Source organism: Coregonus lavaretus (assembly GCF_964263955.1).
Source record: "Coregonus lavaretus genome assembly, chromosome: 1".
In the NCBI taxonomy this organism is placed as follows: Eukaryota; Metazoa; Chordata; class Actinopteri; order Salmoniformes; family Salmonidae; genus Coregonus; species Coregonus lavaretus.
In genome coordinates, this window is record NC_139988.1 from 26,416,236 (window position 1) to 26,429,756 (window position 13,521).

At 42.9% G+C, this 13,521-nt stretch overlaps 1 protein-coding gene across 2 annotated transcripts in view; it reads right to left on the minus strand.

Annotated features, from left to right (window-relative positions):
* LOC311132554 (dystonin-like) overlaps window positions 1-13,521 on the minus strand; it is a gene marked incomplete at its 5' end in the record, with an annotated part of 177,663 nt that overhangs the window by 60,919 nt on the left and 103,223 nt on the right. For both annotated transcript variants that reach the window (XM_084165817.1, XM_084165816.1), the window contains 10 exons: window positions 1,108-1,264; window positions 1,457-1,623; window positions 1,788-2,105; window positions 2,333-2,541; window positions 4,133-4,256; window positions 5,134-5,310; window positions 5,793-6,341; window positions 8,084-8,380; window positions 8,565-8,798; window positions 9,077-9,229. In XM_084165817.1, the coding sequence (XP_084021943.1) occupies window positions 1,108-1,264; window positions 1,457-1,623; window positions 1,788-2,105; window positions 2,333-2,541; window positions 4,133-4,256; window positions 5,134-5,310; window positions 5,793-6,341; window positions 8,084-8,380; window positions 8,565-8,798; window positions 9,077-9,229 (2,385 nt within the window). The remainder of the gene's footprint in view (window positions 1-1,107; window positions 1,265-1,456; window positions 1,624-1,787; window positions 2,106-2,332; window positions 2,542-4,132; window positions 4,257-5,133; window positions 5,311-5,792; window positions 6,342-8,083; window positions 8,381-8,564; window positions 8,799-9,076; window positions 9,230-13,521) is intronic.

The following is a 13,521-nucleotide window of genomic DNA, read 5'->3' on the forward strand; positions in this document are numbered from 1 at the left end:
TCAGCCTCCAGTATCTATGCTGCAATAGTCTATGTGCCGGGGGGCTAGGGTCAGTCTGTTATATCTGGTGTTATTCTCCTGTCTTATCCTGTGTCCTGTGTGAATTTAAGTATGCTCCCTCTAATTCTCTCTCTCTCTCCCTCTCTCCCTCCCCTCCCGGAGGACCTGAGCCCTAGGACCATGCCTCAGGACTACCTGGCCTGACGACTCCTGGCTGTCCCCAGTCCACCTGGTCGTGCTGCTGCTCCAGTTTCAACTGTTCTGCCTGTGGCTATGGAACCCTGACCTGTTCTTCGGACGTACTACCTTGTCCCAGACCTGCTGTTTTCGACTCTCTCTTGATCTACCGCACCTGCTGTCTCAACCTCTGAATGCTCGGCTATGAAAAGCCAAGTGACATTTACTCCAGAGGTACTGACCTGTTGCACCCTCTACAACCACTGTGAGGATTATTTGACCCTGCTGGTCATCTATGAACGTTTGAACATCTTGAAGAACAATCTGGCCTTAATGGCCATGTACTCCTATAATCTCCACCCGGCACAGCCTGAAGAGGACTGGCCACCGCCTGGTTCCTCTCTAGGTTTCTTTCTAGGTTCCTGCCTTTCTAGGGAGTTTTTCCTAGACACCGTGCTTCTACATCTGCATTGCTTGCTGTTTGGGGTTTTAGGCTGGGTTTCTGTATAGCACTTTGTGACATCTACTGATGTAAAAAGGGCTTCATAAATAAATAAAATTGAAAAAAGAATTAAGAGCATTGGGCCAGTAACCGAGAGGTTGCTGGTTTGAATCCCCGAGCCGACTAGGTGAAAAATATGCCAATGTGCCATTGAGCAAGGCACTTAATCCTAATTGCTCCTGTACGTTGCTCTGGATAAAAGCATCTGCTAAATCACTAAAAAAAAAATGTTTTACCATAAGTTCATTAAACAGCGTTTTCTTTCAAGGCCATTTGAAGAACAAGCTGCACATTCACCTGCACCTTTGTAACATAGCTATGCAGTTGTCCTTCTTTGCACTAAGAACAGAGGTAGAACATACCATTTCCATAATGTAAATAAGTAAGGGGGGCTAGCTAGTACCAGACCAGTCTGTCTGCTGACTCACATTGACTCTCTGCAGGTCCTTCAATAGACTCTGTTCACTGCTGGTTGGCTGAACCACAGGGACTTTCTCTGTTGTCTCCTCCAGCCACGTTCTGAGAGCTCCGGCTGCATCCCTGAAGTCTCCCAGCTGGTTCTGGCAGGAAGACACCTCCTCCTCTCTGTGTCGTAAAAGGGAGAAGACAACCACAGTCACATCACATCACAGAGACATATCAAATATGCCAAAACATGATTATCAACTGACACAATAAAATAATTGTTTCTTCTGTGTCAAATGAGAACAAGTATCCCCACAAGTAGACGATACATGAGGACTACAATGTAGCTCTGCAACCGTCATCTTCACGTACTTCTCTTTCACAGTGTCTTTGAAGGCATTGAAGGTGTTGGAGAGGTTGTCCATCTTGCCCTGAATCTGGGCCATGCTTCCCTCTGGACCCATATTGGACAGCTCCTTTGACAGCTTTTGCAGCATTTCCACATCCTTGTCATGTTCAGCCAACTCAGTGTTAGTGTCCTACAGAAACATTAGAACAGTTAGAACAATTGGAAGATCACTATTGAGCAATGTGTGGTTGAAAATGAGCCATTAAATTAACATACAGTATATCCTTTTAGAAAGGACGTTCCGCTGAAAACATGTTCAAAGGATGAAGTGAAACATATTTGATGACTAGCTACCTGCATGAGCTGCGAGAGCTCGTTGACATTTTTCCCCGGCCCGTCTGTTTCGGAGAGGGCCTGCGAGCGCTTGAGCACAAACTGCTGCACCTTGTCTGAGGTCTTCTCAAACTCCTCCACCTTGTCCTTCAACTGCTCCAGCTGGCCCACCTTCTGCTTGTGCTTGTCACAGGTGTCAGAGAAGCGCTGCGACAGGGTGTCCATTTTGGACTGCAGCAGAGCCGCGGCGGCGGGGTCAGCTGTCTCCACAAACTTCTTCACCTTGGCCTTCATGGCAGAGATGCTACTCTGGCGACTTGAAATATCCTGCTCCAGAGCCTTGAAGAGAAACACAATGGATTACAAAAATATATTTTAGAGCCATTTTAATGTTTTTCAAGTTTTTTATAATTTAGGTTTCATCATCTGTAGAAGATCATGCAGAGACAAATCACAAATTAAATGTTAAATCACAAAATAACCAGTTACAGTAAGATGAATATATGGTGATATGTCTATTTGACTGGTAAAAACAGTTACACAAAGTTAATGTTTACAGTACATACTGCCTCTTTGCTGAGCACATCTCCAATGACTGCAGAATCCAGAGGGACTTGACCTTTCTCCTTCACACTCTTCTCTACTCCCTCCATCCAGCTCATCATCTCATCCAGGCCATCCTGGACGCTCAGGGAGCGGGTCAGGGTGATCTGAAGCTTCTCATTACGATCACTCACTGACTTGGACACGTTGTCATACCTTTCCACAATATCATCTGAAAGCAAAGACACAATGCAATGGTTCTAGGGTCAATGCTTAGCACTGGTGAAAGTTCACACCACTTGGGAATAACTATTCTGAATTATGAGCAAATCAAGTCAGGGTTTTCACTGTTCTCTCTGTAAGACCTTTCAGCTAAGGTCATACATATGGAAAAGATTACTGTATCATAAATATACAGCACATACAAAAAATATGTTAGAATCGGCCAAGAGGAATATGATTAGGGACAAGGTAAAACATTTTTACATTCAGCATCACTCCGTCAAGGGAAATATAGTATTCTTTCTAACAAAGACATCTACTTATATTTCAGGATGTTGTGTATCCCGTATTAAAATATTCAGAATTCATGTAAATATTACAGTTTTGGAAACATAGTTTGTCCAAAAACATTGGTCTCTTGGCTAAACTTACCCCATACCCGGGCCAGGGTAAGTGGTGCCAAGAGACCAATTTTTTGGGACAAACTATGTTTCCAAAACTGTAATATTTACATGAATTCTGAATATTTTAATACGGGATACACAACATCCTGAAATATAAGTAGATTTATTTGTTAGAAATAACACTATATTTCCTGAATTACATTTGCTGAATGTAAAAAAAAAAGACCTTGTCCCTAATCATATTCCTCTTGGCCGATTCTAACATATTTTTTGTATGTGCTGTATATTTATGATACAGTAATCTTTTCCATATGTATTCCCAAGTGGTATGAACTTTCACCAGTTCTCTCTGTTACACTGGACAGGGTCACCTACACATTTCTGTACTGAATGAAATATTACCACTACCTTTTAAAAACCTTTTCCATCTTAATTTCCCAAACACAATTCAACGCAATCACAATAACTGTTTTGTCTTTTAATCATTTTAAGCATGTTTTAACACAGGCTTAACACCTTACAAACACTATGTACTTTTAAAAAACACGTTTAACATAGGCCAGGAACTGCTGTTACCTCATATCCCCGCGATAATGCCTTGCATTACGCCTGAGAAGAAAACACTTACATTTGCTCAACTTACCATTTGCTCAACCATTGGCTCAACTTACCACAAGGCAAACAATTTGAATATATTAGCCCACACAGCTACAATGATGCACTTTCATGCTAGGTTTAGGACCTCATATTGAAGCTTATAGAGACCCCAACTGATGTATAGAACAATCTTTAAATTATGTACTTTGATACAAGCATCATGAAACCTCTAGAAAAATAAATTAATTTGACCTGGTGAAAACAATGTTTTTGGACCTAACTTGCTTACCACTTTTCCCATGTGGTTTCTTCCTTCACATACTCTATGATATGATGACCACTTCCTAAATATTTGGTCAAATTATTAATTGTGTGTATGGTTTCCTAGAAACAAGGGGTGGCTCAACTTACCCTTTGGCTCAACTTACTACACTCTCCCCTACTACTATTTCACTCCAACAGTCATGAATCACTATTTCACTGTGTGTCAATGATAGTAACCACACATTGGCAGTGGGACTATTTGTCAAGTATTTCATTATAGAAACATTTCTATAAATAGCATTGGATGAGAATCTATACTTAAGACTGATTACTCACCTACTGTCTCCTGGATCTCGTCCTGATTGGTCAACAGGTCCCCCTCGGCGGTGACCAGAGAGTCAGCTGTTTTGCGGAGTGTCTCCATAGCAGTCTGATGACCAGTAGTCTGACCTTGCAGAGCCTGACCAAGACGAACACAGACACACAGAAGATTAGATCAATGACAGTCAACATGTCTAACAGACAAACCACACCGCTCCATATAGCTATATCAATCAACTCCAGCTATATCTTTATAACAATGCTGTAATTATACAGATTTAAAGCTGGAGACAACTATTTTGTAAAAGCATCTAAAAACAAATTGTGTTATTCAAACACACAAATACTAGAACTCCTCTACTGTAACTGTACATATACCTGATTGGGTGCACTCAGGGGGAAACTTATTATTTTCCTGACATAAACTACATTCTTCGAGTTTTAGGCGCCTCTAATCTTTCTATATCTCTGAGCCACTGCAATGCAACTCCATAGAGAGATGTAATGGAACATGACTTTACTCCCACTCTTTCTCTCCCTCTACACTACATACTTTCAGTTGCAAGCCAGCTGGACTCAATCAGAGTGTACTGCAGGGACATAATCTATTAAAGGATACTAGGCATTCTCTACACCTCTGTCCAGTCCAACTCCAATCGTAACCCCCACCCTCCCCCCTCCTCAAAAGGCATACGCAAGCAAATGTATCCATGGTTAAGATATTCATGTCTTGGGGACTGCTTTGAGGTTTGAATTTGGACCTATAAATAGCAGTGTTGTTTTAAAGTGAGTGGAAACACTGTATATGGAGAGGGAAGTTTGAACAGTGTAATGACCTCTAAACCCATTCAGTTCTCAGAGCCGTCAGTGAGTAAACTCTGAAAAGAGGCTGTTCTGTAAACAGCTATTCCTCCACTGGCCCTCCTCTAGCCTGGAGTCTGTTACACTGTGGTAATGTGCTTTGTGTTGATAAAACTCATACTGATTTGGTGAGCATTTTTAGAGTTTTGTCATACCTTGGTGTCCTCCAGCTGTTTCTGTAGGGTTTGAGGGTCGGCAGCGATGGCCTCAGACTGTTGCCTTCTGGCCTCCTCCTCTGAGTTGTTGAGCCACTTCAGGAGACCAGCGGTCGAGTCCTCGTACTTCTTGTACTTGTCCACCACGTCTTTGAGGTTGTTGCCAAGCTCATTGCACTGAAAGAAATGAGTTGTGATGTTGATCGCTATGGTAGTTACTAACTTGGAATGCATGCAGTATGACCGCCTACTCTCTTCTGTATCTCAACCTATAGAAAAGCTGGCCAGCTTTATAACCTGAATTATTTTTAAGATGCATGGTTACACAAAGTCAACCTTTACCTCTCAATATGAGAGTGAACCAGTGTTGTGATACAGAACAATGACTCATTTGTTTTCATTTTGTTTAAACAGAAACACTTCCTCCGTGTGGTAAGAGTAAGATATTACATCCATTAAAAAAAGAACATTCAATCAGCCTGAGATGTGTGTCTCATTCAGCGTTCACCCTACTGATTTAAATGGGTATGCCTCCTGGTGTTACCAAGGTGGTTCAGTGAACAACATGTATGTGATCAGTACCCTTGCTGAAGACTTCGAGACTAGGCTTTAGTTCAGCGGGCTAAAACAGTCTTGTGGTACTGGAATATAAAGTTTACCTGAGAGTGCAGGGCTTTGTAGCGGCTAGCAGCTGAGTCCAGCTTCTCCTTCACAGCAGCACAGGTTCCAGTGGTATCCACCTCCAGCTGGGCATCTTTCCCCTCAGGGTCCATGCGTCCGCAGGCTTTTGCCACGTCCAGCACCTTCTGCCCTGAGATGGTGATGAACCGCAGGTCCCCCTTGTGGGAGATGACGTCCTCAGAGAAGCTCTTCTGTCTCTGGAGCTTCTCTGTGAGGATGTTTAGAGCTCCAGCAGGGGCTCCCAGCTCCCCCACCTCCCCCTCGGCCTGCTGCAGCCAGCCCTCAAACTCCTCACAGTCTCCCTGGAATTTCTTCAGCTCCTCCTGGACCTGGATCACCTGTTTCATCTGCTGTTCTGCCTGGGTAAGGGAAGCGTCGTACCGGCCCTTCAACTCCTGGATGTCCATCTGCAGCTTGTCCTTCTCCGTGGATGAAAGGTCATGGGCCTGGTGGTCCAGCAGAGCCTGGGCTGACTGGGTGGCCATGATCAGGTCCTTCTGCTGGGACAGGATCTCCTGGTGACGAGCCTGGAAGGGGAGAGAGAGTCCATTCAAATTCAAAAAGCTTTATTGTCATAATTGACATAGTACGGAAAATTGCCACATGACAAACCTACAACATTTTTACATTACATTTTAGTCATTTAGCAGACACTCTTATCCAGAGCGACTTACAGTTAGTGAGTGCATACATGTAATTTTTTTCATACTGGCCCCCGTGGGAATCGAACCCACAACCCTGGCGTTGCAAGCGCCATGCTCTACCAACTGAGCTACACAGGACAAAAGATGGATATCGAAAATAAAGTGCAAATATTGCAGAAGATAGCCCTATTTGGTAAAATACCAAGTCCATATTATGGCAAGAACAGCTCAAATATGCAAAGAGAAATGACAGTCCATCATACTTTAAGACATGAAGGTCAGTCAATCCAGAAAATTTCAAGAACTTTGAAAGTTTCTTCAAGTGCAGTCACAAAACCCATCAAGCGCTATGATGAAACTGGCTCTCATGAGGACCGCCACAGGAAAAGAAGACCCGGAGTTACCTCTGCTGCAGAGGATAAGTTCATTAGAGTTACCAGAGTTTAAGTAACAGACACATCTCAACATCAACTGTTTAGAGGAGACTGCGTGAATCAGGCCGTCATGGTCGAATTGCTGCAAAGAAACCACTACTAAAGGACACCAATAGGAAGAAGAGACTTGCTTGGGCCAAGAAACACAAGCAATGGACATTAGACCGGTGGAAATCTGTCCTTTGGTCTGATGAGTCCAAATGTGAGATTTTTGGTTCCAACTGCCGTGTCTTTGTGAGACGCAGAGTAGGAGAAAGGATGATCTCCTCATGTGTGGTTCCCACCGTGAAGCATGGAGGAGGAGGTGTGATGGTACTTTGCTGGTGACACTGTCGTGATTTATTTAGAATTCAAGGCACACTTAACCAGCATGGCTACCACAGCATTCTGCAGCGATATGCCATCCCATCTGGTTTGTGCTTAGTGGGACTATCATTTGTTTTTCAACAGGACAATGACCCAACACACCTCCAAGCTGTGTAAGGGCTATTTTCCCAAGAAGGAGAGTGATGGAGTGCTGCATCAGATGACCTGGCCTCCACAATCACCCAACCTCAACCCAATTGAGATGGTTTGGGATGAGTTGGACCGCAGAGTGAAGGAAAAGCAACCAGCAAGTGCTCAGCATATGTGGAAACTCCTTCAAGACGGTTGGAAAAGCATTCCAGGTGAAGCTGGTTGAGAGAATGCAAAGAGTGTGCAAAGCTGTCATCAAGGCAAAGGGTGGCTACTTTGAAGAATATAAAATATATGTTGATTTGTTTAACACTTTTTTGGTTACTACATGATTCCATATGTGTTATTTCATAGTTTTGATGTCTTCACTATTATTCTACAATGTAAAAAATTGTACAAATAAAGAAAAACCCTGGAATGAGTAGGTGTGTCCAAACTTTTGACTGGTACTGTATATATATAGTTTGGGTATAATGTGTGTATTTATGTTGTATATTCAGGGTGCATTTGTAAAAGAGACCTAGGTCTCAATATGTCTTCTCTGTTAAAATAAAGGTTAAATAAATAAAAAAATTCAAAAAAGTACAAAAGTATTTTGTGACAATGTGATTTGAAAAGAATAAGGAAAAAGTAAATGCAGCTATTTGAAAACGGGACCTGAGCCATGAGTATCCAATGAATTTAACAACAAGCCACTATGAATCAAGCACCACCAGAGAGAATAGGTTAATTTACCTTGACCCTATCATACTGCATGTCCAGGTCCAGTTCTGGGGTCTTCTCTGTGGCCTGTCTTCCAGTGTCGTTATCTGTAGTCTGGAGAGCGTTTCCATTGTTTCCATTGGGGTCATCATCCTCTCCCAGAATGTTCTTGGCTGAGGTCTCCGATGGCAACGGCATGTTCCCGTTCTGTTTGCCCATATGGTCTGTCTGATCGCCCCCCATCCCTTTCTCATTCCCTATATTGTTGATCCAGTCCAGCAGACCCTCGATCTTGTTCTTGCTCTCCTCAAGCTGCTCAACAGCAGCCTCCTAAACAGGTAGAATATAGTGAGTTATATGATGTTGGCTAAATTATATGATTAAATAGATAAATATTTTTTTTAAATACATATATTTTTAGAATAGAAAGTTGAATTGTCATGATTCAGATGCAGTACCGAGTCATGCTATATGGATAATGTTGATGCATGCAAAATGTAATATGTTGTCCAACCTTCTTAGTCTCCTCTTTGATAGCAGTGGTCACAGACTTCTCAAGGTCTTTCCTTGACTCCTCGGCCCGTTGGTTGATGAGTTTGGCCTTGCTCTTGGCATCCTCCAGCTTGCTCTCGATGGCAGCGATCTGATCTGGGGTTAGCTTAGAACGGTTCTCATCCAGGAACTTCTTGGTGCTGCTGATGACCTCATTCAAGGCACTGCCGTTGGTCAGGACGTCTTTCTGCAAGGCCTGGACATTTAATTTTTAACACACAGAGACACAGACGCAGACACAGGCACAGAAAGCATGATAACAGAAATATTAGGTGATAAATTAGTGAACCCATCAAAAAAGATTCAGTATAATAGCAATACATGTGTAATACAATGTGCATAATTGTGTATGCGATAAATGTGTAGCAATGACATCATACTTAAAATAAAAGAATATAGCCATACATTCTATAGCTCAGATGCAATTGATTTATTAGATAACCAACATTTCGTAAGCAAGCTACTGTACTGTACCTGATGCTCTTTCTGCACCTGCTGCAGGTCTTCCACACTCTCTACACTCTTGGCCTGCTGCTGATGGCCTATCAGACGGTTCTCTGTATTGGTCAGGTTGTCACACAGCTCCTGCAGCTTGTCTGAGAACTCCTTCTGTTTGTCCACCAAGCACTGCACACACCAGAGAGCAATGTTACAATGTTACAATGTTATAATGTTACACTCCTCCCAGTAGCATACACTACATAGTATGCATTAATCATACTGGACGTTCATAGACAGTCAACCCCCGATGACAATGGTCTGAGTATGCTGTAAACATGCTGACATGGTAAAGAATGAGGACGGGTTCAGTAGAGATCAATAGGACATTTGTTCACAAGTGTGTTAGTGCTGAAGTTGGTGGGGGAAAACGTTCCCACACTGAAGATGCCTTTGGAGTTTGTCCTCTGGAGTTTAGAGTTTAAAGGTGTCTTGAATCCTGTGAAACGTGAACACGACCAGGAGAAATGTTAGGGTTTGGCAGTGGTCAAGCAATGGTCTTTGTGGTGTTAAAAGAAACATGCAATAGACTAATTTCTCATTAAAACACATTCAAAATAATATAATTATCAATCTGACTTAATGCATTCTAGTGACATTATTATTTTATATATATTCTAAAATATATATCATGACCATAATTAGTTTATGTAGCCATAAAATACACACACAGCCACACTTCACTTCAACCAATACATTTCATAGTTTTCTCAACAAACTGAAATCGACTCTTTCCAAGGTGCAATGGCCCTAAGCCCAGTCATTTGGGTCCAAACCTTCTGTTGACTCTCGTTCTCTCTGATCTCCAGGTGGAGTTCCAGGGTGCGTCTCTGATTGGCCACCCTCTCCATCTGTTCCTTAAATGACCTCTGGGTGGCGCTGAGAGACTTGAGGAGGTGCCTGCTCTGGGCCGGTCTCAGGAATTGGGCATGCTCTGAGATAAAGTACTGGATGTCAAACGCAGTGTCCTCCAGATGCCTCTTGGTTCCTGACACGTTAGTCTCCATGTCCTAGAAACACAGACCGAGGTCATGGAAGGGGGCTGAACGAATCAACACAACTCACTGGATGTATAAATGTAAACCATAATATATTGTGTTATTGGTTAATTCTAGGGAAAAACAGTATCAACTTTTATTTATTTTAGTTTCATATAACCTTAAAATATTATGTATTTTATTCATATATACTTAAAATACACCACTGTAGGTGAATAAGGAACATAAGAAGAATAAGTTATGAAAATATACCTTATTCTTCTGGATCATTTCTTTCACTGTGTCCACGTCATATGTGTTCAGGATGCCGAGGTTGCAGGTAATCTCAGAGTTGTCATGAATACAGCCTGATAGTTGATCAAGGGTACTGAGGAGCTCCTGGTATGTTGACTCCAAATGGACCTGAAAAACACAGTACATACAATGACGATTCATTGAATTTACTTTGTATTTACTGCAGTTTAGTAACATAATTTCCTAGATCACAACAATGAGAAACAAACACTGACCTTTCCTTTATCAATAGCCTGCGTTAGAACATAATTCCTTTCTGCAGACATTTGGCAAACGTCTGCAAAAGCTGGCTGCAACTCTCGAAAGGCTGAAGCCAGATCTTGGTGGATATACGTGGGAATGAGTTCATTGGCAGACTTTAACAGCTGCTTGGCTATGTCCAGATCTCTGGTTAGAAAGCTAGCCAGTGTAGACAGATGTGTTTCCAACAACTAAAAACAGAAGTGGGTGAATGTTGAGACAGATGCTCATGCAAGGAGGGGACACTCAGAAACAGAAATAGTGAGAAAAATGTAAGTGGCTAGAAAGTACTCAAGGTGCCACATTCTTTCAGGGATGCATAGTTATTATAATGTATTCAAGCATATGTGCATTTAAGTATATGTGATACAAACCTGAGATTCCTCCAGCTGACTGTGTAACTCCTCCATGTTGTTACTCAGAGAGCCCTGCGGGGATGACAGGTCGTTCCTGATTTCCACTAGAACATCTGCATGATCCTGAAGTCTGCCAACACACTCCAGATAATCCTGGGTGGAGTACTGTTGCTGAAAATACATAAAATACAATATATATATGAATAATTTAAAAATAAATACATATGTCATAGAAATTAGGAATAGTTATTTTTATAGGCATTTATATGAGTTTCGAACATAAAACTTACCCTGACTTTAGATTGAACTGCTTCAGCATTGCCTGTGTCTGAAATGGTTTCAACCTCAGTAGATTGATATAGGTCAAGACCTTCCATGGGATCTGCCACGGCACCTTCAGCCTCATCAGACGAGCCCTCCTCCTGGATGATCTCCAGGTTGTGTGGCCTGTCCTCGTCAGGAGCACCCCCCAGAATACTGCTCAAGGCTCCTATTACATCTCTGAGCATGGCAGGGTCTTGGCTTGAGGATACACTTTGAAGAACCTGCAGAAGCTGAGACTGAATCTGGGTCATATCAGATGGAGGTGTTTCTTCATGGGGTGGTTTCCCTCCCTCCAGACTAGTTTTACCTGAACGGAGAGCCTCCTGCTTCAACAGATCCCTGAGGAGATCTGGGCTACTACTTTTCATAAGCCCAGAAGCTGCATCTGTCTCATCACCAAAATCACCAGAACCTCTTCCATGGGACTGTGGATTGTCCTGTATCAGGTTGATGATGCCCTCCACTGCTTGGGTCTCAGCCTTTTGCAATTCATCGACATCTTCCCCCTGCACTCTCATTCTCACCAGCTCACCTAAACCGGACCTTAGAGCACTATAGATGGCCGACGCAGGTGGAGGGACACTATCATGTGTCATGGAGTCTGGTTGAACATCAACAGTCATCAGATCTGTATGATTCTCATCAGCAATGCATTGATTTTGCCTATTTCCATCCTGTGTAAGATCTGATCCTAGGCCAGGCTCTTTACACTTTACCGGATGCTCTGAGGTAATTTCTGATGTTGAGGATGTATTGGAGGAAGAGTCTGGTTGAACATTAGCAGCCATCAGCTGGGGATGATTCTCAACAGCACCCCATTCATCTTGTTTAATATCTGATCTCATACCTGGCTCTGTTGCCTTTAATGGATGCACTGGGGTCATTTCTGATGCTGATGACGAACTTGTATCGGGCAACTTATCAGACACACCTGAATTACGTTTGTCAGTACCTGTCTGTCCTGTCTGTGATGTCTTGGACAAAGTGGGTGAATCAGCTTGATCAGTAATCTGTGAGAGACTACCATCAGATGAATCTTCTTGTCTCCCTGAGGATGGCTTACTGTCACCACCTCTGCTTGATTCAACCCTGTCATTAGCTTTAGCTTTAACATTAGCGTTTGAATTTGACAGATGTTTATCAGTCAGTGTCAGATCAGGGGTAATTCTGCTAGATATCACTTTGGTGGAAGCAGTTTTTAACTGCTCTTGATCACCTATATCATAGCTGTCATTATTGTCACAGCGTGTTTCTATGCTCAGTACACTGGATACAATAGCTAAATCAGAGGAGTTAGTCAACTGCACTGGAGTCTTTTTTTGACCTGTGGGCTTACTCTGACTGTACCTGTTTTGAGAGGATGTGGGCTCGATATCTCCACCAATATCCCTGTCTGACTTCACTAGTGGTTGCTGAGGTGGCACAGTGTGAAACGATGAAACTCCATCACTGTTTATTACCATTTTATCCACATTGACACCCACGACGCCGGACATTGTGCTTGTTACATCACTAGACAAATCTCTCAGTGATGAGCTATATATTCTCTGGTCTGACTCCTTGACTAGCTGGCTGGCTGGCGGCTGAACAGCGTTCAACACATTCTCCATTTTCCTTTCATCAGACAACAGATCACAATGTGATGAGCAGGACACGCCCGAGTCACTCTGTACAGGACTGACAGTCTGGTTCCCCACTATCTCACGGTATCCTGCTCCCAGCTGCCCATCACCCAGAGTGAAGCCGACTGCCTCACAGGACAGATCTGTGTCTCTCCTCAGAGAACTGTTACCATCTTCCTCTGTCTGTCTCACCTCTTTAGCCTGGGCCTGTCCACCATCGCTCAAACTGAGAGAGTTTGATCTGTTTGACAACATGTCATTTTGGATGGAATTTCTAGACCCAGGGACTATGTCTGACAGTGGACTGGTGGGGGCCTGTGAGGCACCAGCTTCCCTTAATGAAGATGATGTGTCAGGTTGATGGATGACACGTTCCCCTGTTACCCGATCTGACAGAATAGGTGATATGATCTGTCTACATACAGGCCCATGACTAATGGTGAACGAAGGTAGTAAGGACTTCTGGGAATCGCAGTTCTGTTCTCTTTTTCCTTCTGCATCCAAATCTTCCCCTGCATGTCTATTCCTATTCTCTTGACCTTCTTCTCCATTGACGTCCTCATCAGGGGAATCAAGGACCAAAACCG